Genomic DNA, 25,880 nt, shown 5'->3' with positions numbered 1-25,880 from the left:
CTGTCTCGCTCTCTTTCTTTCTCTCAGTCTTTCTCTCTCTCAGTAAACAGTGCAGGGTAGAGAGGGGCTTAGTAATGTCACTTTGCTGAAGTGAAACTTTACTGGAAACCTGAATGTTATGAACAGGATCAATCGTTTTCAATTCAATAATCTATCTATACAGCTGCACCTACTGTAGTCTCCAGTCATTTTCTGGCTCTTTTCCTGATCAGTGGAAGAAAAGCAACAGTCAACACATGTTTAGGTGAATAGAGAGAAAGTAGAGAGAATCTGATGATAAAAACCTTGATTTAACTAGGCAAGTCAGTTAACGAGAGTCTTGTCTTTAAAATGGTGTAAAATAGTCATATGTTTGAGAAATTGAAGTAATAGCATTTCTAAGGTATTTGAAAATCGCGCCACGGGATTACACTGGCTGTTGCGTAGGTGGGACGATTTCGTCCCGCCTAGCCCAGAGAGGTTAAGAACAAATGCTTATTTACAGTGGTGGCCTAGGAACAGTGGGTTAACTGACTTGTTCAGCGGCAGAATGACAGATTTTCTAACTATCAACCTTTCAGTTACTGGCCCAACGCTCTAACGACTAGGCTACATGCCGCCCAAATATAAATACCTTGATGTGATAAAAAGTGTGTTGTTGACACTGAGAGGACACATTTGTGACTAAAAAACGAATATTGAATGACATTTCAGAGAGACTACCATAAATGATATTTTCTTCGGTCTGTTCCCAGCTATGGCTTCCTCCAGCATTATCCTGTCTGAAGAACAGTTCCAGTGTTCTATCTGTCTGGATGTGTTCACTGAGCCAGTCTCCATCCCATGTGGACACAACTACTGCAAGGCCTGTATCAGAGGATACTGGGATAGCACTGACCTATGCCAGTGTCCAATGTCTAAGGACACAGACCTGAGCTTCATGTCAGCATTTTAATTTCTGAAATAACTGCTCATCTCAAGAAGCATGCTCCAGTTGAAACCACAACCTTCACTCCAGGACAAGCCCAAACCATAACCCCATGACAAACCCATAGATGTGCCATGTGATGTATGTACTGAGACAAAGCACATGGCCCTGAAGTCCTGTCTGGTGTGTCTGGCCTCTTACTGTGAGACTCACCTGGAGCATCATCGGATAGTGGCTTCTTTAAAGAAACACAAGCTGATCAACCCTGTGGAGAACCTGGAAGACAGGGTGTGTAAGAAGCATGAGAGACCCCTGGAGCTGTTCTGTAGGAGTGATCAGACGTGTGTGTGTCAGTTCTGCACTGAGACAGACCACAAGACTCACAAGACTGTCCCCATAGAGGAAGAGTATGGAGAGAGAATGACTCAGATAAAGAAGACTAAGGGTAAAGTTCAGAAGATGATCCAAGAGAGACTGTTGAAGGTTAAGGAGATTGAACAGGCAGTAGAGCTCAGCAAGAGAAATGCAGAAAAACAGATAGCAGACAGTGTGGAGGTCAACACTGCTCTTGTGCTCTCCATTGAGAGAAGCCAGGCTGAGGTCATTATGGAGATTGAGAAGAGACTTAAAGTAGCAGAGAAGCGGGCTGAAAGGCTCATTGAAGAGCTGGAGCAGGAAATCACTGAGTTACAGAGAGGAAGCACGGGACTAGAGCAGCTCTCAGATATTCAAGATCACCTCCTCCTCCGTCAGAGCTCACCATCCATCTGCGCCACCCTTCCAACTACCAACAACTGGTCTGAGATACAGTTGAAGTTGGAATTTTACATACACCTTAGCCAAATACATTTAAACTCAGTTTTTCACAATTCCTGACACTTAATCCTAGTAAAATTTCCCTGTCTTAGGTCAGTTAGGATCACCACTTTATTTTAAGAATGTGAAATGTCAGAATAATAGTAGAGAGAATTATTTATTTCAGCTTTTATTTCTATCATCACATTCCCAGTGGGTCAGAAGTTTACATACACTCAATTAGTATTTGGTAGCGTTGCCTTTAAATTGTTTAACATGGGTCAAATGTTTTGCGTAGCCTTCCACAAGCTTCCCACAATAAGTTGGGTGAATGTTGGCCCATTCCTCCTGACAGATCTGGTGTAACCGAGTCAGGTTTGTAGGCCTCCTTGCTCGCACACGCTTTTTCAGTTCTGCCCACAAGTTTTCTACAGGATTGAGGTCAGGGCTTTGTGATGGCTACTCCAATACCTTGACTTTGTTGTCCTTAAGCCATTTTGACACAACTTTGGAAGTATGCTTGGGGTCATTGTCCATTTGGAAGACCCATTTGCGACCAAGCTTTAACTTCCTGACTGATGTCTTGAGATGTTGCTTTAATATATCCACATAATTTTCCAACCTCATGATGCAAACTATTTTGTGAAGTGCACCAGTCCCTCCTGCAGCAAAGCACCCCCACAACATGATGCTGCTACCCCCGTGCTTCACGGTTGGGATGGTGTTCTTCGGCTTGCAAGCCTCCCCCTTCTTCCTCCAAACATAACGGTGGTCATTATGGCCAAACAATTCTATTTTTCTTTCATCAGACCAGAGGACATTTCTCCAAAAAGTACGGTCTTTGTCCCCATGTGCATTTGCAAACCGTAGTCTGGCTTTTTTATGCCGGGTTTTACCGAGCAGCCTTTCAGGTTGTCGATATAGGACTCGTTTTACTGTGGATATAGATACATTTGTACCTGTTTCCTCCAGCATCTTCACAAGGTCCTTTCCTGTTGTTCTGATTTGCACTTTTTGCACCAAAGTACGTTCATCTCTAGGAGACAGAACGCGTCTCCTATCCTCTCCTTCCTGAGCGGTATGACGGCTGCGTGGTCCCATGGTGTTTATACTTGCGTATTATTGTTTGTACAGATGAACGTGGTACCGTTCAGTCGTTTGGAAGTTGCTCCCAAGGATGAACCAGACTTGTGGAGGTCTACAATTGTTTTTCTGAGGTCTTGGCTGATTTCTTTTGATTTTCCCATGATGTCAAGCAAAGAGGCACTGAGTTTGGAGGTAGGCCTTGAAATACATCCACAGGTACACCACCAATTGACGCAAATGATGTCAATTAGCCTATCAGAAGCTTCTAAAGCCATGACATCATTTTCTGGAATTTTCCAAGCTGTTTAAAGGCACAGTCAACTTAGCCTATGTAAACTTCTGATCCACTGGAATTGTGATACAGTGAATTATAAGTAAAATAATCTGTCTGTAAACAATTGTTGGAAAAATTACTGGTGTCATGCACAAGGTAGATGTCCTAACCGACTTGCCAAAACTATAGTTTGTTAACAAGAAATTTGTGGAGTTGTTGAAAAACGAGTTTTAATGACTCCGACCTAAGTGTATGTAAACTTCCGACTTCAACTGTAAGTGTCCACAGTGGTCTGTGTGTGGGGACTATGAGGAGTACTATGTCTCAGCTGGAGGAGACACTTCATAAAGAGATGGCGAAGTTGTGTGATGCTGAGCTGAAGAGGATGCAGCAGTGTGCAGTGGATGTGACTCTGGACCCTGATACAGCACATCCATTCTTCAGCTTGGCTGCGGACAGGAAACAAGTGAGATATGGAGACAAAAAGCAGAATCTCCCTGCTAACCCATAGTGGTTTGGAGATGCAACCCGTGTTTAAGGAATGCAGGGGTTCTCCTCAGGAAGTTTCTACTATGAGGTGCAGGTGAAAGGGAAGACTGGGGGTTTTAGGAGTGGCTAGAGAGTCCATCAACAGAAACTCTACTAAGACACTGTGCCCTGAAAATGGATACTGGACTGTGGAGCTGATAAATGGAAATTATTTTCCTAATGCTGAGCTTCATGTCCCCCTCTCCCTGAGAGAGAAGCTCCAGAAAGTGGGGGTGTTTGTGGATTATGAGGAGGGTGAGGTCTCCTTTTACAATGTGGAGGCCAGGTCCCACATCTTCTCTTTCACTGGCTGTACCTTTACTGAGAAACTCTATCCACTCTTCTCTACAGGAAATAATTATTCTGGTGATAACTCAGCTCCTCTTGTCATTTCTCCCATCAAGTCTGACTGAGTTTAGTGAACAGGGAATTCAGTCACAAGGAAGCCCAAAAAAAACTGTACATTTGAATTTGTTGATATGTTTAATTTTAATAGAGAATAAGCTGGCATACTGTCATTGATAAGATTTTACAATGTCAAATGTTAATATTTTATGATGTTGACCAAATTGGTCCCGCTTTAAATCACGTTCAGCTTATAAAGGCTTCATAAAGCCTTCAAAATGCCTTCATAAGCACTAAATACATGTGTTACAAAGCATCTGTAACTGTATGTCATGCTTTATAAAGGGTTCATAAATGTGGCCTAACTGCGAAATAATCACCAATGTCAAATGTGACATAACCCACTATGTCGAATATGACATAAACATGTGCTTTATAAAGGGTGACATGTTGTGCTGAAGGACGGCATACACTCTAAAGTGAAGTCATGTTAGTCACATTACATCTAATCTCATTCCCAGACACTTCCGCCCAAATGAACGGAAGGTCTGGTGGACCAACGCATCAAATTTTGCCATCACTAGTTAGGGTTAGGTTTAAAAATCACATTTTAATTCGATCAGTAAAACAGACCAAAGAACGAAGACTGAAAATCTCTGAAATCAGTCATTCTATCTTTGAAAAAATAAGTAATTATATTGTTTCATTTCTCAGTGTGAACAATATAGCAATACACTGTTTTATGATCACACCATATCAGACAATCTCTTTACTTTCTCTCTACTCACCTCAGCGTCTGTTGACTCTGTTCTTTCTCTACATCTGATCAGAAAAAGGCTCCAGTGACTGGAGACTACAGTAGGTAACAGTACAGCTGTATTGATAGATTCTTTAAAGTGTAAAAGTTCGGTCCTGTTCATAACATTCAGGTTTTCAGTTAGGTTTCACTTCAGCAAAGTAACATTCATAAGCCCCTCCCTACCCTGTACTGTTTACTGTGAGAGAGAGACAGAGAGACAGTGAGAGACAGAGAGACAGTGAGAGACAGAGAGAAAATCCACTAGATTCTTAGATTTTTTTCCAGACCTCAAAAGTCATCCCCTGATGTGGTTTAAGCATTGTCAGGAACACATAAAACCGAATTTAAATAAAATAAAATAAAATGTTATTTGTCACATGCGCCAAATGCTTACTCACAAGCCCTTAACCAACAATGCAGTTTTAAGACAAATACCTAAAAAAAGAAGAAATAAAGTAACAAACAATTAAAGAGCAGCAGTAATATAACAATATTGAGGCTATATACAGGGGGTGCCTGTACAGAGTCAATGTGCGGGGGCACCGGTGTCGAGGTAATTGAGGTAATATGTACTGTACATGTAGGTAGAGTTATTAAAGTGACTTATGCATAGATAATAACAGAGAGTAGCAGAAGCGTAAAAGAGGGAGGGTGCAAATAGTCTGTGTAGCCATTTGATTAGATGTTCAGGAGTCTTATGTCTTGGGAGTAGAAGCTGTTTAGAAGCCTCTTGGACCTAGACTTGGCGCTCCGGTACCGCTTGCCATGCAGTTAGTTTTTCTATTTAAAATAGTGTGGAAAAAGGTGTGAAAACCCCAAAAACGGGGGAAACCCGAAACATGGAAAAACAAAACGGAGAAAACGACGTTTGGAGAAAAAACAGAAGTAAAACTGATTTTAAAACGTCCTACCAACGTTTTTTGCTGTGCATGACTGCATTCTGGGGAAGGTTGAGGTCAGGTCCAATATTGACTATGCACCCAAGAGGGAAAGAGGTTTGGCCATCCAATAAATGTTTTAGAGTAATATAATATAATATATACAATTTAGCAGATGCTTTTATCCAAAGCGACTTACAGTCATGCGTGAATACATTTTTACATATGGGTGGTCCTGGGAATCTAACCCACTATCCTGGTGTTGCAATGCTCTACCAAGATGCATGACAGGTTTATAAATGCTTTGTGAAGCCTCAATTCAATAGGATTTAAAAGGCCTTTATTAAGTGGTGCTTATGTCACCCTTTATAAAGCACTGGTTTATGTCATCTTTGACATAGTGGGTTATGTCACATTTGACATTGGTGATTATGTCACACAGTTATGCCACATTTATGAACCCTTTATAAAGCATGACACAGTTATAGAGGATTTGTTACACATTTATGTAGCGTTTATTAAGACTTTATGAAGCCTTTACAAGCTGCACTTCATTTAAAGTGGGACCTAACAATTTAAGAGTTTTGTCTGTGACCATGTGCTGCTTTTTTTGTTTCCTGCAGGATTTATAGCTACTTATACAGACCCCTTATTCCTCCTCACATTCTGTAGAGCACATCTGATTTCAACACAAACAAAGGGAGAAGGTTGTATATGTGATACTGATAATGACCCATTACAGAGAACACTACTTGGACTTTGGAATACATTTCATTCAAGGTTCCATAAAGTCCAATAAAGTTATGAACTAACGTATTGAATAGATCATTTCAAAAGTATGTATTTACACGGTAAGACCAGTACATGCACAGCTCAGTGTGTTATAGAGAAGATAGACCGAACCGAATGGGTGAGCCAAGCTGTTAAATATGGACACTATTCCTTTAAGAGCAGAGTATCAGCCCTGCAGTCAGTAAACAGTAGGTCAGGAAGGGCTTATGAACTTCACTTCGCGGAAGTGAAACACTGAACTAGAGACCTGAATGTTAAATAGGATCGATTTATTACACATTATAGAATTTATCCACACAGCTACAACAGTCACTGGAAATTTTCCTGATCGTAAGTAGAGAACAAACAGTCAACACACACTGAGGTGAGTAGAGAGTAAGAATTATACTAGAACTTTCTTTTCTAAGAGCTTGATGTGTAGTAGGCCTAGTCCCATTTAGAATCAGAGTGGAAGACATAGGCTGCGTTCACACAGGCTGCCCAATCTTTTTTCACTAATTCATCTTTTGAACAATCAGATCGGTTCTGAAAAAGATCTGATGTGAAAAGATCTGATGTGATAGGTCAAAAGACCAAATAGTGAAAAAAATATCAGAACTGGGCTCCCTGTGTGAATGCAGACTCTCCTCTCTAACACGTTGGCTCAACATTTCCAAACAGTCCCATTACACCTCAGAATGTTGAATACATTTCATTTGGACTTACTTTACCTGTTGTCAACTGATTGTGTCCTTATGTCAGTGGTAATCTGGAGACTAAATATCCACAGGGAAATGTTACTAGCCCAACTTTCAGTACGCTGGTCAGGATGGTTCTGTCAGAGGTTTGTAGTTTCAATACTAACACAATTCGTACACAACGTAAACACTTGCACAATATGTAAACAATGGCTGAGCGCAACAGAACCACAGACTGAACGTTGACGACTTCCAGCTCATTGCGAGGAAACAACGTTTGGTAGCGCTTCGGTCGACAACGCTTCGGTCGACAACGTTCGGGCACGTTCAGCTATTGTTGACATATTGTGCATCACGTGCAATGCATCAGGAGATTGAGAATGCATACTGGAAATACAAACCAATTGAGCCATACTGTATACAGACAGGCTCCCCATAAAGCTGGGTTAATAATACTTTCCTGTGGACATTTTATCTCATCCCCTACCATCAAAAGGACCAACAGAATGGACAACCGTTAAAGCACGTTTTAAATATAATTTTATTCAACATTCTTCTTATTTAACATTCTGGATTGTAGAGATTCTTGCATATTTTTTAGGGCTATTTCATTCAGACTGAATAGCCATGGGGTAACCATGGTAACAGTGATGTTTTAGGCAAGATGTGAGGTGATAAACAGTGTATAGAAATTGTTTTATATCAGGAACCCATATAAACACTCAGAAGACATTTTTGTTTAATGAATAAATAACAGAGAAAGAAAACTATAGATTTTTATTACATTTTTTATTCAGAGAGACCATCAATCATATATATGTTTTTTGGTCTGTTTCCAGCTATGGCTTCCTCCAGCATTGTCCTGTCTGAAGAACAGTTCCAGTGTTCTATCTGTCTGGATGTGTTCACTGAGCCAGTCTCCATCCCATGTGGACACAACTACTGCAAGGCCTGTATCAGAGGATACTGGGACAGCACTGACCTGTGCCAGTGTCCAATGTGTAAAAAGACATTTGATAAGAGACCTGATCTCTTTGTCAATACTTTCATTTCTGAAATGGCTGCTCAGCTCAAGAAGCATGCTCCAGCTGAGGTCACACCCACCACCCCAGGAAAAACCCAAACCACAACCCTCGCCAAACCTGGAGAAGTACCATGTGACGTCTGTACTGGGGGGGAGCACAAGGCCCTGAAGTCCTGCCTGGTGTGTCTGGCCTCTTACTGTGAGACTCACCTGGAGCCTCATCAAATACTGGCATCTTTCAAGAAACACAAGCTGATCAACCCTGTGGAGAACCTGGAAGACAGGGTGTGTAAGAAGCATGAGAGACCCCTGGAGCTGTTCTGTAGGAGTGATCAGACGTGTGTGTGTCAGTTCTGCACTGAGACAGACCACAAGACTCACAAGACTGTCCCCATGGAGGAAGAGTATGGAAAGAGAATGACTCAGATAAAGAAGACTAAGGGTAAAGTTCAGGAGATGATCCAGGAGAGACTGCTGAAGGTTAAGGAGATCAAACAGGCAGTAGAACTCTGCAAGAGAAATGCAGAGAGACAGATAGCAGACAGCATGGAGGTCTTCACTGTTTTAGTGTGCTCCATTGAGAGAAGCCAGGCCGAGCTCATAAAGGTGGTTGAGGAGAAGCAGAAAGTCTCAGAGAAGCGGGCAGAAAGGTTCATTGAAGAGCTGGAGCAGGAAATAACTGAGCTAAAGAGAAGAAGCCCTGAGATAGAGCACCTTTTAGATATTGAAGATCTCCTCCTGCTCCTCCAGACCTCCCCATCTAGCTGCACTCTTCCACCTACCAAGAACTGGTCTGAGGTCACTGTTGAAAGCGGTCTTGGTGTGGGGACTCTGAGGAGAGCTGTGTCTCAAGTGGAGGAGACATTAAATAAAATTAGGGAGAAGTTGTGTGATGCTGAGCTGAAGAGGATGCAGCAGTGTGCAGTGGATGTGACTCTGGACCCTGATACAGCACATCCAGGCCTCATCTTGGCTGCGGACAGGAAACAAGTGAGATATGGAGACATAATGAACAATCTCCATGACAACCGAAAGAGATTTGTTAATAATTCCCGTGTTTTAGGGAGGGAGGGGTTCTCCTCAGGAAGATTCTACTATGAGGTGCAGGTGGAGGGGAAGTCTAGGTGGGTTTTAGGAGTGGCTAGAGAGTCCATCAACAGGAAGAATTGTGATGTATCACCAAGTCCTGGAGAAGGATACTGGACTGTGGGGCAGTGGAATATGAATGAATACAAGGCTTACGCTGGGCCTTGGGTCAACCTCTCCCTGAGAGAGAAGCCCCAGAAGGTGGGGGTTTTTGTGGATTATGAGGAGGGTGAGGTCTCCTTTTACGATGTGGAGGCCAGGTCTCATATCTACTCTTTCACTGACTGCACCTTCACTGAGAGACCATACCCATTCTTCTCTACAGGTTCAAATACCTCTGGTGATAACTCAGCTCCACTTATCATCTCTACCATGAAGTCTGACTGAGTTTAGTGAACAGAGAACTCAGTCACAGGGATTCCCAGCAATATGCCCTATTTAATGTGTTAATATTTTTTTTGCGATAGAGAATTTTAGTGTTAATACTTATCAGTTGATCAGATTTTATAATGAAGAATGCTTCTCTTATGTCCTAGTACTATATTACAATGTACATTAAACAAGTATTTCCTGTAAGTCTTTGTACTGTATTTTTTAATAACTACTCCTACAGACCACTTATTCCTCCTCTCACTTTAAGTGAGATCACATTTCAAACACACACAGCATACACAGATGAAGAGGGAGTTTCAAATGGTGCAGTGATACTGATAATGACTCATCACCAAGCTAAAAGTACAATGCTTCTTGGACTTAACCTATCCAACCTCTAGGATAACCTAGAAAGTCCCATACAGTGATCCATAAAGTAATAACTCTCTCTCTGTCTTCTCTTCCTCCCTCTCTCACCCCCTCTCTCTCGCTTAGTGGGATGAGGTCAGTGTCCTGGATGACCGGGGGAGACTCATCCGGACCTTTGAGGTCTGCAACGTCAATCAGAACCCCCGTCTCCAGGACAACTGGCTGGCCACGCCCTTCCTCTTCCGCTTCTCGGCACCACGGGTCTTTGTGACGCTGCGTTTCTCCATGCGGGACTGTGCCAGCCTGCGCTCGCCCTCGCCCTCCTGCCGCGAGACGCTCACCCTCTACTACAAACAGGCCGACTCACAGAGAGAGCTGGAGAGGACATGGGCTGCAGAGGTATGGCAGAAAGACTACACTTCCCATCATGCCATTAATACCCTACCTTCTTATTGTAGGTATAATGCCACATTCACGTGCTCGTCTGAACATCCTTTTCCCTAGTTGTGATGTCAGAAACACCACTTTGTTTCATTCATGTGTTTTTTGGTCGGAACAATGATTCAACCAGATAAGATTTTAGCTAGCTTGATAAGCTGACGTTGCTAAAGTAAAGTTAGCTAGCTTGATAAGCTGACGTTGCTAAAGTAAGCTAGCTTGATAAGCTGACGTTGCTAAAGTAAAGTTAGCTTGATAAGCTGACGTTGCTAAAGTAAAGTTAGCTAGCTTGATAAGCTGGCGTTGCTAAAGTAAAGTTAGCTAGCTTGATAAGCTGACGTTGCTAAAGTAAGCTAGCTTGATAAGCTGACGTTGCTAAATTAAAGTTAGCTTGATAAGCTGACGTTGCTAAAGTAAAGTTAGCTAGCTTGATAAGCTGACATTGCTAAAGTAAAGTTAGCTTGATAAGCTGACGTTGCTAAAGTAAAGTTAGCTAGCTTGATAAGCTGACGTTGCTAAAGTAAAGTTAGCTAGCTTGCTTAACATTGACACTATGGTCAAACTAGCTACATTATCCATATTGATAAGGTTCTAGTTGTAGTTATGACATAACAACAATTCCTGGTCCTGACTCAGAAAGCGAGCCACCGCTGGACGGTACCAGAAAATATGTTCTGTAGATTCTGTTTCCTCGTGTCTACACAAGGCTAACTGTTCAATGCCCCATATATTGAACATTATTTTTGTAGCAAGTATTTTATAATAGTTTACATTAAAATGAACAAATGTATGTGTCGATTGTTGTTTTATATGTCAGTTCATAGACCCGATGCCAAGGTATTGGGACATGAAAAACGGACTTGAATTTGATATGATATTGCTGTCAAACCTTTTTACTTTAAGTGAAACAGATTCATTTTTCGATTTATACTAATCAATAATCATTTAAGCCATTTACTTCCCGTGGTATTTATAGTTTCTAAGAACATCTGTTAAAACGTTGAGCATAAAGACTACATTTCCCAATATCCCATTTTGGTAATATGTAGTTCCACATACTCCACAAAACGGGCTCCAAAAACGAGGAAATAATGTTGCTTTGGTTTGCCATAACATTCCTCTCATTCTCATCCCCCTCAATATCATAAAATAATCTACATTTCCCATCACACAATAGTACTTTGTAGTTCCTACCTTCAGGGCTTGTGGTTTCCAGTGGAGAGCAGTTACAGAGCTGTTTTGCCAAGTCGATAGAGTGCTGCTCTCACAGAGGGAAGGATGCAATATTTGTGGATGAATACATTTCTCCTTGGAGAAAGTTAGATACTGTTTAAAAATGCAAATAAGAGCCTGAAGTGTAGAGGAATGTAGAGTGTGGAGCAGTAGGAAGGCCAGGAGTCTGAGTCTCTGGGGGAAGTTAGCATTGTTATCTTGAAACTGGGGAGAATTAGACTAGATTAAAACACAGACTGTTTGTTTTTGACTCAATGAGTACCCTCAGAGCTAACTGTTGCATACTCTTAAATACTTAGATAAACTGTTACATACTCTTTATCTTATCCTTCTCCCTAATCCCTCACGTTTTCATTTCCACAATGAAATTGATTACATAATCCCTTTCTCTCATCCCCCTCTCTTCCTCCCCATCCCCCTTTCCCATCCCTGTCCAGCCGTCCAGTGGAGAGAAGGACACGAGGGAGGGCTGGGTGAAGATTGACACCATAGCAGCAGATAAGAGTTTCACCAAGGTGGAGCCCAGCCTGCCTCACCAGTACCAACCAGACCGCTACCGTCGGGTCAACATCAAGACCCGCAGCTTCGCTCCGCTCACACGCAATGGGTACTGTACGAGAACGTTTGAAACAAATTCATGAAAAATTCCCATATACAAACCATGCTCATCACTTGTGACAAAAAGTCCTTTGTCACCTTGTAGGCAATAGTGTACGGTAACTAACTCACCTAAACCCACTCTGTCACCTATGTAGTGGTCCTTCAAGCCTGATAATAAGTTAACATGTTATGACTCTTGACCCCGGTTTCAGATTTGTCCTGGCCATCGTCGACAGCGGCGCATGCGTCTCTCTGATGGGTGTGTCCATCTTCTACCGCCGCTGCCCAGCAACCAACCGCTATCTTGCTTCCTATCTGGCCACACCCTCAGGGGCGGAGCCTACCGCCCTGGTCCCTGTGACTGGGACTTGTGTTCCCCACAGCCAAGCACAGGGAGGCTCCGCCCCTCGCATGCACTGCAACGCAGAAGGTGACTGGATGGTGCCGGTGGGTGGGTGCATCTGTGAAGAGGGATATGAGCCCAATCAAAACGGATCTGCCTGCTTAGGTGTGTTCAATAAGTCTGGTATACTTTTTAAAAATTAAAACACACACTAAAATGTCAAAGGACCAACAATATTTAACAATATCTAAAGTTTTTGCCTGCTGTCCACCTTCCTGTCAGTTCTCCTGTCCCCCCTCCTATCAGTTCTCCTGTCCCCTGTCCTGTCAGTTCTCCTGTACCCTGTCCTGTCAGTTCTCCTGTCTCCCCTCCTGTCAGTTCTCCTGTCCCTTGTCCTGTCAGTTCTCCTGTCCCTTGTCCTGTCAGTTCTCCTGTCCTCTGTCCTGTCAGTTTTCCTGTACCCTGTCCTGTCAGTTCTCCTGTCCCCCCTCCTGTCAATTCTCCTGTCCCCCCTCCTGTCTCCCCTCCTGTCAATTCACCTGTCCCCCCTTCTGTCAGTTCTCCTGTACCCTGTCCTGTCAGTTCTCCTGTCCCCCCACCTGTCAGTTCTCCTGTACCCCCTCCTGTCAGTACTCCTGTACCCCCTCCTGTCAGTACTCCTGTCCCCCCTCCTATCAGTTCTCCTGTACCCTGTCCTGTCAGTTCTCCTGTCCCCCCTCCTATCAGTTCTCCTGTACCCTGTCCTGTCAGTTCTCCTGTCCCCCCTCCTATCAGTTCTCCTGTACCCTGTCCTATCAGTTCTCCTGTCCCCCCTCCTATCAGTTCTCCTGTCCCCCCTCCTGTCAGTTCTCCTGTACCCTGTCCTGTCAGTTCTCCTGTACCCTGTCCTATCAGTTCTCCTGTACCCTGTCCTGTCAGTTCTCCTGTACCCTGTCCTGTCAGTTCTCCTGTACCCTGTCCTATCAGTTCTCCTGTACCCTGTCCTATCAGTTCTCCTGTACCCTGTCCTGTCAGTTCTCCTGTCCCCCCTCCTGTCAGTTCTCCTGTACCCTGTCCTGTCAGTTCTCCTGTCCCCCCTCCTGTCAGTTCTCCTGTACCCTGTCCTGTCAGTTCTCCTGTCTCCTGTGTCACTAACTGTCTGGATCAATATGGGATGGAACTGCTGCCGTCACTCTGATCACTGGCCCAGCTTGACTGAGAGGACGGGGGTGGAGGGCAGGGATGGACAATGGCCCTGTGCTATGTGTGTGTGTGCGTTTGTTGGGGGGGGGGGGGGGGGGGGTTATGTGCAAATGTTTTATGAGACTGTGTCGACAACATCCTACATAAATGAAAAGGTGTTTATGTCTGGGAGCATAAGTAGGAGATGAGGGCTTTGTGTTGTGGTCTCTGTGTTGGGGGTGTTTTAACTGAAGAAGCAGGAAGGGAGCAGAACTCAGGGGAATAAGAGACAGCTTGTCAGACCAAGAGCTCAACTACTGCTTCAACAAGCCCCACTTGACCCAGTGTGTTAGCACACACACACACACACACACACACACACACACACACACACACACACACACACACACACACACACACACACACACACACACACACACACACACACACACACACACACACACACTACTACAGGGACATGGACACTACACCACAGTCTGGGTCAGTGTGCCCCCTGAAGAAGTAAAGTCTTCATTCTTCACTGGGTGGGGGTCAATAGGAGAAATATCAAGAAAGACACCATGGAAAATCGAGAGGGGGAGGAGGGAAAGAGAGAGAGAGGAGGGGGGAGAGAGAGAGGGGAGGGGGAGAGAGGGAGGGGGAGGGAGGGATGTGACACATTTAGGTCATAGTGATGTAATGGCCACTCCTCTGTGAACAAGTGGCAGAAACCACAGCGGGAGAGAGAGAGAGAGAGAGGGAAAGAGAGAGGGAGAGATGGAGGGAGAGAGGAGATAAGTTGACACAAGTTAATGACTCAAGGAATTGAGCAAGCAGAAAGTCTGAGGAAAGTAAGGACACAGAGAGAGGGGGAAGGGGTATTGACTGAGATGTGGAGAGCGGGAGCCTGTGTGGTGCTGTGTGTGTGTGCTTGTATGTTTGTCTGTTCCTACACTTTTAGATAAACGGGTTCCAAAAGGGTTCTTCGGCTGTCCTCATAGGAGAACCCTTTTTGTTTCCAGGGAGAACCCTTTTTGGTTCCACGTAGAACCGTTTTACATTTACATTTACATTTTAGTCATTTAGCAGACGCTCTTATCCAGAGCGACTTACAGTAGTGAATGCATACATTTCATACATTTTTTTCCTCCGTACTGGTCCCCCGTGGGTTCCATGTAGAACCCTCTGTGGAAAGGGTCCTACATGGAACCCAAAAGGGTTCTACCTGGAACCAAAGGGCTCTACTTGCAACCAAACAGGGTTCTTCAAAGGGTTCTCCTATGGGGACAGCCAAATAACCATTTTGGGGTTTTCTAAGAGAGAGAGAGAGAGTGTGTGTGTGTGTGTGTGTGTGTGTGTGTGTGTGTGTGTGTGTGTGTGTGTGTGTGTGTGTGTGTGTGTGTGTGTGTGTGTGTGTGTGTGTGTGTGCTGTGTGTGTGTCTCTATGTGTGTGTGTGTGTGTCTATATATGTGTGTGTGTGTGTCTATATATATGTGTGTGTGTGTGTGTGTGTGTGTGTGTGTGTGTGTGTGTGTGTGTGTGTGTGTGTGTGTGTGTGTGTGTGTGTGTGTGTGTGTGTGTGTGTGTGTGTGTGTGTGTGTGTTATCCCTGGACTGTTGACAGTTGAAGGTAAAGGTCCAGTCCAGTAGTTCTCTGTGGGGCTATCTGCTACCCTCTCCTCCACAGGCCAGGGCTGGTCAGGGGCCTCCCAGTCCCAAGCTAGCTAACAGCTTCATTAATACTGCTGCTCTGAACCAAGTCAACTGCAAAATGTCTTCATGCTCTAATGGCTTACATCTGGGCTCTCCCCGCCACTCACATGGTTTGTCCCACTTTGATTGATATTTACTGAGAAATAACCACTCCAAGTCCACTCTGTGGGTCTGTGGCTTGGCCTCCCAGATGGGGCTAAACAGATCATAAGGAGTGGGAGCCCCAACAAACACAGGGTTTTTTGTGTTCTAATTATTCTGTGATTATGTTAGTTGATCAGGTCATTGACTAATGATGTGGATGTGACGTCATGCCATTGTTGTCCCTGTTTGGTCGTTTGGATGAAAAAACTGATAGCTGAGACGGTTGCTGGGCCGTGGTCGCCGTGGTCACTGAGGGTCTTTATTCTACATTGTCTATGTGGCTCAGGTATAAATATCTGTGTAGACACCAACAACTCAGTTGTACGGCTCTAAGGGGGTTCCTGGCACATTCAAGATCGGAGCTGATGAATGATATGTTTATTCAGCAAATGCTGTAATCCAAATGGACTTAATGTTAACCTATTCATTAGTAGTGACCTGTGCTGGAATTAAACCCACAACCGCTTGGTGTTACAAGCACCATCCACGCTCTAACCAGCTCAGCCATCAGAACCACTAACTCCTCTCAGATCCTCTAGTGATGACAGGGAACAGAGCAGGAGACAAGCAGCACACTATTCTCTCCTCAGCAGAAGACCTACAGTAGAGAGAGAGAGAGGAGAGAGAGGAGAGAGAGGAGAGAGAGAGAGAGAGAGAGAGAGAGAGAGAGAGAGAGAGAGAGGAGAGAGAGTGTGTATGCTCAGCAGAAGCACGACTGAGCATGAGACACAATTACACCTGTTCACCCAGACATGAAACAGCCATTTTACATCATGGGGCTTTCTAAGGAGGTCCACATCAGTTTCATGTCACATAGTTCCTTTAACAATGATGATATATATATACACTGCTCAAAAAAATAAAGGGAACACTAAAATAACACATCCTAGATCTGAATGAATGAAATAATCTTATTAAATACTTTTTTCTTTACATAGTTGAATGTGCTGACAACAAAATCACACAAAAATAATAAATGGAAATCCAATTTATCAACCCATGGATGTCTGGATTTGGAGTCACACTCAAAATTAAAGTGGAAAACCACACTACAGGCTGATCCAACTTTGATGTAATGTCCTTAAAACAAGTCAAAATGAGGCTCAGTAGTGTGTGTGGCCTCCACGTGCCTGTATGACCTCCCTACAACGCCTGGGCATGCTCCTGATGAGGTGGCGGATGGTCTCCTGAGGGATCTCCTCCCAGACCTGGACTAAAGCATCCGCCAACTCCTGGACAGTCTGTGGTGCAACGTGGCATTGGTGGATGGAGCGAGACATGATGTCCCAGATGTGCTCAATTGGATTCAGGTCTGGGGAACGGGCGGGCCAGTCCATAGCATCAATGCCTTCCTCTTGCAGGAACTGCTGACACACTCCAGCCACATGAGGTCTAGCATTGTCTTGCATTAGGAGGAACACAGGGCCAACTGCACCAGCATATGGTCTCACAAGGGGTCTGAGGATCACATCTCGGTACCTAATGGCAGTCAGGCTACCTCTGGCGAGCACATGGAGGGCTGTGCGGCCCCCCAAAGAAATGCCACCCCACACCATGACTGACCCACCGCCAAACCGGTCATGCTGGAGGATGTTACAGGCAGCAGAACGTTCTCAACGGCGTCTCCAGACTCTGTCACGTCTGTCACATGTGCTCAGTGTGAACCTACTTTCATCTGTGAAGAGCACAGGGCGCCAGTGGCGAATTTGTCAATCTTTGTGTTCTCTGGCAAATGCCAAACGTCCTGCACGGTGTTGGGCTGTAAGCACAACCCCCACCTGTGGACGTTGGGCCCTCATACCACCCTCATGGAGTCTGTTTCTGACCGTTTGAGCAGACACATGCACATTTGTGGCCTGCTGGAGGTCATTTTGCAGGGCTCTGGCAGTGCTCCTCCTGCTCCTCCTTGCACAAAGGCGGAGGTAGCGGTCCTGCTGCTGGGTTGTTGCCCTCCTACGGCCTCCTCCACGTCTCCTGATGTACTGGCCTGTCTCCTGGTAGCGCCTCCATGCTCTGGACACTACGCTGACAGACACAGCAAACCTTCTTGCCACAGCTCGCATTGATGTGCCATCCTGGATGAGCTGCACTACCTGAGCCACTTGTTTGGGTTGTAGACTCCGTCTCATGCTACCACTAGAGTGAAAGCACCGCCAGCATTCAAAAGTGACCAAAACATCAGCCAGGAAGCATAGGAACTGTGAAGTGGTCTGTGGTCACCACCTGCAGAACCACTCTTTTATTGGGGGTGTCTTGCTAATTGCCTATAATTTCCACCTGTTGTCTATTCCATTTGCACAACAGCATGTGGCATTTATTGTCAATCAGTGTTGCTTCCTAAGTGGACAGTTTGATTTCACAGAAGTGTGATTGACTTGGAGTTACATTGTGTTGTTTAAGTGTTCCCTTTATTTTTTTGAGCAGTGTATATTCCTTAAGACAGTTCCCTTAACACTGATGATATATATTCCTTAACACAGTTCCCTTAACACTGATGATATATATTCCTTAAGACAGTTCCCTTAACAATGATGATATATATATTCCTTAAGACAGTTCCCTTAACACTGATGATATATATTCCTTAAAACCTGTTGAGGACAGACGTTCCGCTTGCGGAACCCTGTTCCGCCGGCGGGACCCCTCGCTAACAGCCAATGGAATAGCAGGGCGCGAAATACAAAACAACAAAAATCTCATAATTCAAATTTCTCAAACAACCAACTATTTTACACAATTTTAAAGATAAACTTCTCGTTAATCTAACCACATTGTCCGATTTCAAAAAGGCTTTACAGCGAAAGCAAAACATTAGATTATGTTAGGAGAGTACATAGACACAAATAATCACACATCCATTTTCCAAGCAAGCATATATGTCACATAAAACAAAACCACAGCTAAATGCAGCACTAACCTTTGATGATCTTCATCAGATGACACTCCTAGGACATTATGTTATACAATACATGCATGTTTTGTTCAATCAAGTTCAGATTTATATCAAAAAACAGCTTTTTACATTAGCATGTGATGTTCAGAACTAGCATACCCACCGCAAACTTCCGGTGAATTTACTAAATTACTCATGATAAACGTTCACAAAATACATAACAATTATTTAAAGAATTATAGATACAGAACTCCTTTATGCAATCGTGGTGTCAGATTTTGAAATAGCTTTTCGGCGAAGTACATAGCTCGGCCATCACGGCTAGCTATTTTGACACCCACCAAGTTTGGGACAACCTAAACTCAGAATTACTATTAGAAAAATTGGATTACCTTTGCTGTTCTTCGTCAGAATGCACTCCCAGGACTTCTACTTCAACAACAAATGTTGTTTTGGTTCCAAATAATCCATAGTTATATTCTAATAGCTCCGTTTTGTTCATGCATTCAGGTCACTATCCGAAGGGACGACGCGCAAGCGCATTTCGTGACAAAAATTTTCTAAATATTCCATTACCGTACTTAGAAGCATGTCAAACGCTGTTTAAAATCAATTTTTATGCTATTTTTCTCGTAAAATAGCGATAATATTCCAACCGGGCAACGTTGTATTCATTCAAAGGCTGAAAGAAAAAAATGGAGTAGTCTCGTGACCACGCATCTCCAGTGTCACTGTCCCCAGGCTGACCACTTACAAATTCTCCTGCTGTTCTTCGCCCAGAGACAGCAGACACCCCATTCCACTTTCTGGCGGTTTTAGAGAGCCAATGGAAGCCTTAGAAAATGTCACGTTACAGCAGAGATGCTGTATTTTTGATAGAGATGCAACAGAAGGACAACAAATTGTCAGACAGGGCACTTCCTGTATGGAATCTTCTCAGGTTTTGGCCTGCCATATGAGTTCTGTTATACTCACAGACACCATTCAAACAGTTTTAGAAACTTTAGAGTGTTTTCTATCCAAATCTACTAATTATATGCATATTCTAGTTTCTGGGCAGGAGTAGTAACCAGATTAAATCGGGTATGTTTTTTATCCGGCCGTGAAAATACTGCCACCTATCCCAAAGAAGTTAAGGCATGAGGTGTTTTTATATGAGACTGAGTGTAACCAGGGCAGGGCTTAAAGGGACATGGAGCAGATTAGAACATGTTATTACCATTCAATATGCATTTCCTGAACAAACGTCAATAACTATAAAATGTCACAGACGTACAGTGGAGAGATGGAGAGGGAAACGGGGAGAGGATAGAGATAGACAGAAGGGAGAGAGGGAGGAGAGGATAGAGACAGACAGACAGACAGACGGGAGAGAGGGAGGAGAGGATAGAGACAGACAGAGGGAGGAGAGGCTAGAGATAGATAGAGGGAGGAGAGGCTAGAGATAGACAGGGAGGAGAGGATAGAGATAGACAGAAGGGAGAGAGGGAGGAGAGGATAGAGATAGACAGAGGGAGGAGAGGCTAGAGATAGACAGAGAGGATAGAGATAGACAGAAGGGAGAGAGGGAGGAGAGGATAGAGATAGACAGAGGGAGGAGAGGCTAGAGATAGACAGGGAGGAGAGGATAGAGATAGACAGAAGGGAGAGAGGGAGGAGAGGATAGAGATAGACAGACGAGAGAGAGGGAGGTTAGGATAGAGAGAGAGAGAAGGGAGAGAGGGAGGAGAGGATAGAGGGAGAGAGGGAGGAGAGGATAGAGGGAGAGAGGGAGGATAGAGATAGACAGATGGGAGAGAGGGAGGAGAGGATAGAGAGAGAGAAGGGAGAGAGGGAGGAGAGGATAGAGATAGACAGAAGTGAGAGAAGGAGGAGAGGATAGAGAGAGACAGAAGGGGGAGAGGATAGAGACAGACAGAAGGGAGAGAGGGAGGAGAGGATAGAGATAGACAGACGGGAGAGAGGGAGGAGAGGATAGAGAGAGAGAAGGGAGAGAGGGAGGAGAGGATAGAAAGAGACAGAAGGGAACAAGATATTTGCCCATGGAACCATGTGTATTCATGTCTCCTGTGTGTGGCTGCATCTGCGCTAGGACAAGTCTCTGTGTGTGTGTGTGTGTGTGTGTGTGTGTGTGTGTGTGTGTGTGTGTGTGTGTGTGTGTGTGTGTGTGTGTGTGTGTGTGTGTGTGTGTGTGTGTGTGTGTGTGTGTGTGTGTGTGTGTGTGTGTGTGTGTGTGTGTGTGTGTGTGTGTGTGTGTGTGTGTGTGTGTGTGTGTGTCAGATTAGAATGCTGGGAGCAAGAGAGAATGAGCACATAAGAGAGAGAGAAGGAGAAATTGGGTCAGTGATCTAAATACCAAGTACAATGTCAACAGCAAATTATACACTTCATTGCCATCCATCCATCCATCTCTCTCTCTCTCTCTCTCTCTCTCTCGCTCTCCCTTTGTTTCTGCTTATTATTCTCTTTTGGTTCTTTCTAATCTTTCTCTCTTTTTTCTTTCTCTCTCTTTCATTGTGTCCCTCTCTTTTTCTCTGCCACCATTTCAGTCCCATCCCTCTTTCCTTTCTACATCTCTCTCTCTCTCTCTCTCTCTCTCTCTCTCTCTCTCTCGGTCACTGTTAATGCATTGCGGTGTCCACTGCTGTTTGTTAATGTGTGTTTATTATTAACTCATTTTCCTCCCCATCCTCTATACCTCCCTCTCTCTCTCTCTCCCTGTTCCTCACCCTTCCTCTCTCTCTCCCTGTTCCTCACCCTCACTCTCTCCCTCTCCCTGTTCCTCACCCTCCCTCTCTCTCCCTCCCTGTTCCTCACCCTCCCTCTCTCACCCTCCCTCTCTCTCCCTATTCCTCACCCTCCCTCTCTCTCCCTGTTCCTCACCCTCCCTCTCTCTCCCTCCCTGTTCCTCACCCTCCCTCTCTCACCCTCCCTCTCTCTCCCTATTCCTCACCCTCCCTCTCTCTCCCTGTTCCTCACCCTCACTCTCTCCCTCTCCCTGTTCCTCACCCTCCCTCTCTCTCCCTCCCTGTTCCTCACCCTCCCTCTCTCACCCTCCCTCTCTCTCCCTGTTCCTCACCCTCCCTCTCTCTCCCTGTTCCTCACCCTCCCTCTCTCTCCCTCCCTGTTCCTCACCCTCCCTCTCTCACCCCCCCCTCTCTCCTTGTTCCTCACCCTCCCTCTCTCTCCCTCCCTGTTCCTCACCCTCCCTCTCTCCCTCCCTGTTCCTCACCCTCCCTCTCTCACCCCCCCTCTCTCCTTGTTCCTCACCCTCCCTCTCTCTCCCTCCCTGTTCCTCACCCTCCCTCTCTCTCTCCCTGTTTCTCACCCTCCCTCTCTCTCTCTCTCCCTGTTCCTCACCCTCCCTCTCTCTCCCTCCCTGTTCCTCACCCTCCCTCTCTCACCCTGCTCCTTCCCTCAGTATAGTGAGTGGTAATGTAAAGACATGTGGGCCTCCTCCTTCCCTCAGTATAGTGAGTGGTAATGTAAAGACATGCGGGCCTCCTCCTTCCCTCAGTATAGTGACTGGTAATGTAAAGACATGCGGGCCTCCTCCTTCCCTCAGTATAGTGAGTGGTAATGTAAAGACATGCGGGCCTCCTCCTTCCCTCAGTATAGTGAGTGGTAATGTAAAGACATGCGGGCCTCCTCCTTCCCTCAGTATAGTGAGTGGTAATGTAAAGACATGCGGGCCTCCTCCTTCCCTCAGTATAGTGCGCGGTAATGTAAAGACATGCGGGCCTCCTCCTTCCCTCAGTATAGTGAGTGGTAATGTAAAGACATGCAGGCCTCCTCCTTCCCTCAGTATAGTGAGTGGTAATGTAAAGACATGCGGGCCTCCTCCTTCCCTCAGTATAGTGAGTGGTAATGTAAAGACATGCGGGCCTCCTCCTTCCCTCAGTATAGTGACTGGTAATGTAAAGACATGCGGGCCTCCTCCTTCCCTCAGTATAGTGAGTGGTAATGTAAAGACATGCGGGCCTCCAGTTCATAATATACATAAGCTGTATTAACCGTCCATTGTGTGGAAACAGAGGGAGGGTGGATGGAGGAAGGGAGGGAGAGGGGGATGCAGACAGAGGAAGGGGCAGAGGGCAGAAGAGGGAGCAGTAATAGAAGCTGTGTGATTGGCTGAGAGGGGCGGAGGGGAGGGCAAATAGAAAGTGCGGGTTATTGTTGGCAATAGAAACAGCGGGAGAAGTTTTGTAGTGAAGTCGTGTTCCGTGTCACAGCCCTATAGAACACATCTGGTAATGTGTGCCAGAGGCATGAAAGATGGATGGAACAATTCCCTTTTCTCTCCACTCCTCTACCAGTACTTCTCTCTTTCTCTCTTTCTGTGTCTCACATTCCACCCTCTTTTCCCACTATAACTACCCCACCTTCCTTATCATCTCTCTCCCTCTCGCTAACGTCTCAATCATCCTCTCTCTCTTTCTGATTCCCTCTCCTCCACTCTCACTCATCCCTCACCACCTTCTCTCTCTTTCTAACACCTCTCCTCCTCTCTCTTCCACTCTCACTCCATCCCTCTAACGGTCTCAATCATCCTCTCTCTCTTTCAGATTCCCTCTCCTCTCCTCCACTCTCACTCCATCCCTCCCCACCTTCTCTCTTTCTAAGAGGAGGAGAGAGGAGCAGAGTGGAGGAGAGTGGAGGAGAGTGGAGGAGAGAGGAGGAGAGAGGAGGAGAGGCGTTAGAAAGAGAGAAGGTGGTGAGGGATGGAGTGAGAGCGGAGGAGAGGGAATCAGAAAAAGAGAGAGGATGATTGAGACCGTTAGAGGGATGGAGTGAGAGTGGAGGAGAGAGGAGGAGAGGGGTTTCTCACTCCCCCTCGTACCTCCTCTTTCCTCCTCTCCTCCTCCCTCTTCCTCTCTGCTCCTCTCTGCTCCTCTCTCCTCCTCTCTGCTCCTCTTTGCTCCTCTCTCCTCCTCTCTGCTCCTCTCATCTCCTCCTCTCTCCTCCTCTCTCCTCTTCTCTGCTCCTCTCTCCTCCTATCTCATCCTCTCTCCTCCTCTTTCCTCCTCATCTCTCCTCCTTTCTTCTCCTCTCTCCTCCTCTCTCCTCCTCTCATCTCCTCCTCTCTCCTCTTCTCTGCTCCTATCTCATCCTCTCTCCTCCTCTTTCCTCCTCATCTCTCCTCCTTTCTTCTCCTCTCTGCCCCTCTCTGCTCCTCTCTCCTCTGCCCTCTGTCTTTCCCCTTTCTTCTTTCCTCTTTTCCACTACCAAGTTCTCTCGCTCTCCCTCTTTGTCCCTCTTTCTCCATCTCTCTCTTTCTCCCTCTTTCTCATCTATCATTCTCTCTCTTTCTCCCTCTCTCTCCCTCTCTCTCTCTCTCCCTCCCTCTCTCTTCTCTCTCCTTCTCCCTCCCTCTATCTTTCCACCCCTCTCCGACTTCACGCCTGTGTCTGAGAGTAGATCTGTGCTCTTCCAGACAAGTGAGAACACAGGAAACCTTTTATCTGTTTAAACATCTCCCCTGTCTCTCCACGTCTCCTCTATTCCCTCTCTCTCTTTATACTGTCTCCCTGTACACATGCATTCTCTACAAACACACCCACAGACACGCGCACATACCCACACACACACTCACACACACCTCTTGTCAACCTTTGGAGGTGGTACATGCTGGTGAAAAGGTTATCTAAATAAGGTCAGAGGATGTGAGAGGTGTTCAGCAGAGCACTCAGACTATCATGTCCAAGGACTGTCACACACACACACACACACACACACACACACACACACACACACACACACACACACACACACACACACACACACACACACACACACACACACACACACACACACACACACACACACAATGACAGATACACACACACAATGACAGATACACACACACACACAATGACAGATACACACACACACACACACAATGACAGATACACACACAATGACAGATACACACACACACACACACACACACACAATGACAGATAAACACACTTTTTTCTTTCTCTCTCTTTATCTCGCTCTGTGCCTGTCCCATAACCCCCAGTAGTTATCACCTAACATAATGAACAGACCATGCTAAAAGTGTTCGGAGAATATTTTCAGGAATGAAAAAAAACGTTTTTTATACGGTCTCATATGACTGATAACACTCTCTCTATCTCTCTCTCTTACTCACGCTCTCTATCTCTCCTCATCTCTCCACATCTGCAACAGCAGTTAGACACTTATTAGACAGAGACATGCACTCATCAAGTCTGGAACAGCATTCATAGACTTGAAGAGTACATGTCTCTGTCTTATAAGTGTCTAACTGCTGAGAGCTACAGTATAGGCAGAATCTCTCACTGCATTACAGTACGTTCAGAGAGAGCTACAGTATAGGCAGAATATCTCACTGCATTACAGTACGTTCAGAGAGAGCTACAGTATAGGCAGAATCTCTCACTGCATTACAGTACGTTCAGAGAGAGCTACAGTATAGGCAGAATCTCTCACTGCATTACAGTACGTTCAGAGAGAGCTACAGTATAGGCAGAATCTCTCACTGCATTACAGTACGTTCAGAGAGAGCTACAGTAAAGGCAGAATCTCTCACTGCATTACAGTACGTTCAGAGAGAGCTACAGTATAGGCAGAATCTCTCACTGCATTACAGTACGTTCAGAGAGAGCTACAGTATAGGCAGAATCTCTCACTGCATTACAGTACGTTCAGTGAGAGCTACAGTATAGGCAGAATCTCTCACTGCATTACAGTACGTTCAGAGAGAGCTACAGTATAGGCAGAATCTCTCACTGCATTACAGTACGTTCAGAGAGAGCTACAGTATAGGCAGCTAGTACAGTAAGTACATTCTTCTCTATGATCATGTGTGAACTGGAGTTGATGAGTGCTGTTTTAATCTGTTGATCCTGGCACTAGAACTGACCCAAAGAGATCTCTCCCTCTCTCTCTCTCTCTCTCTCTCTCTATCTATCTCTCTCTCTCTCTGCAGCATGTCCAGTGGGGTACTTTAAGTCGGTGTTGGGTTCGGTTCCGTGTTCAGCGTGTCCGTCTAACAGCAGAACCAGTCAGGAGGGATCGCGTGTGTGTGAGTGTCGCAGCGGCTTCTACAGAGCACCCGCCGACGTCAACTCCTCCGCCTGCACAAGTGAGCTATTTGTGTGTGTGTGTGTGTGTGTGTGTGTGTGTGTGTGTGTGTGTGTGTGTGTGTGTGTGTGTGTGTGTGTGTGTGGTGTGGGTGTGGGTGTGGGTGTGTGTGTGTGTGTGTGTGTGTGTGGGTGTGTGTGTGTGTGTGTGTGTGTGTGTGTGTGTGTGTGTGTGTGTGTGTGTGTGTGTGTGTGTGTGTGTGAATCAGATTAGCTACATGCACTAGCAGCATTATGTAACAAATAGATCTGTCTGATTAAAAAGCTAACATATATATTTAGTCATTTAGCCGATG

General features: G+C 45.3%; 2 protein-coding genes and 1 pseudogene across 2 annotated transcripts in view; all 3 read left to right on the top strand.

Annotated features, from left to right (window-relative positions):
- Positions 1-25,880, top strand: part of LOC106605839 (ephrin type-B receptor 5) — a 62,621-nt gene that overhangs the window by 23,638 nt on the left and 13,103 nt on the right. Inside the window, exons 3-6 of the mRNA XM_045718781.2 lie at positions 10,059-10,331; positions 12,041-12,210; positions 12,416-12,711; positions 25,431-25,586. Coding sequence (XP_045574737.2) covers positions 10,059-10,331; positions 12,041-12,210; positions 12,416-12,711; positions 25,431-25,586 — 895 coding nt within the window. The remainder of the gene's footprint in view (positions 1-10,058; positions 10,332-12,040; positions 12,211-12,415; positions 12,712-25,430; positions 25,587-25,880) is intronic.
- Positions 737-4,003, top strand: LOC145879483 (E3 ubiquitin-protein ligase TRIM21-like; annotated as a pseudogene).
- On the top strand, positions 6,591-9,767 carry LOC106605840 (E3 ubiquitin-protein ligase TRIM39). The gene is made up of 2 exons (XM_014201814.3): positions 6,591-6,768; positions 7,921-9,767. The coding sequence occupies exon 2, from the start codon at positions 7,923-7,925 to the stop codon at positions 9,576-9,578; it is 1,656 nt and encodes a 551-aa protein (XP_014057289.3). The 5' UTR covers positions 6,591-6,768; positions 7,921-7,922; the 3' UTR covers positions 9,579-9,767.

The sequence above is a fragment of the Salmo salar genome, chromosome 05 (assembly GCF_965601325.2).
Source record: "Salmo salar chromosome 05, fSalSal1, whole genome shotgun sequence".
NCBI classification, from domain to species: domain Eukaryota; kingdom Metazoa; phylum Chordata; class Actinopteri; order Salmoniformes; family Salmonidae; genus Salmo; species Salmo salar.
The sequence above is the reverse complement of the archived record's forward strand: the minus strand, read 5'-3'. Positions and strand labels throughout refer to the sequence as shown.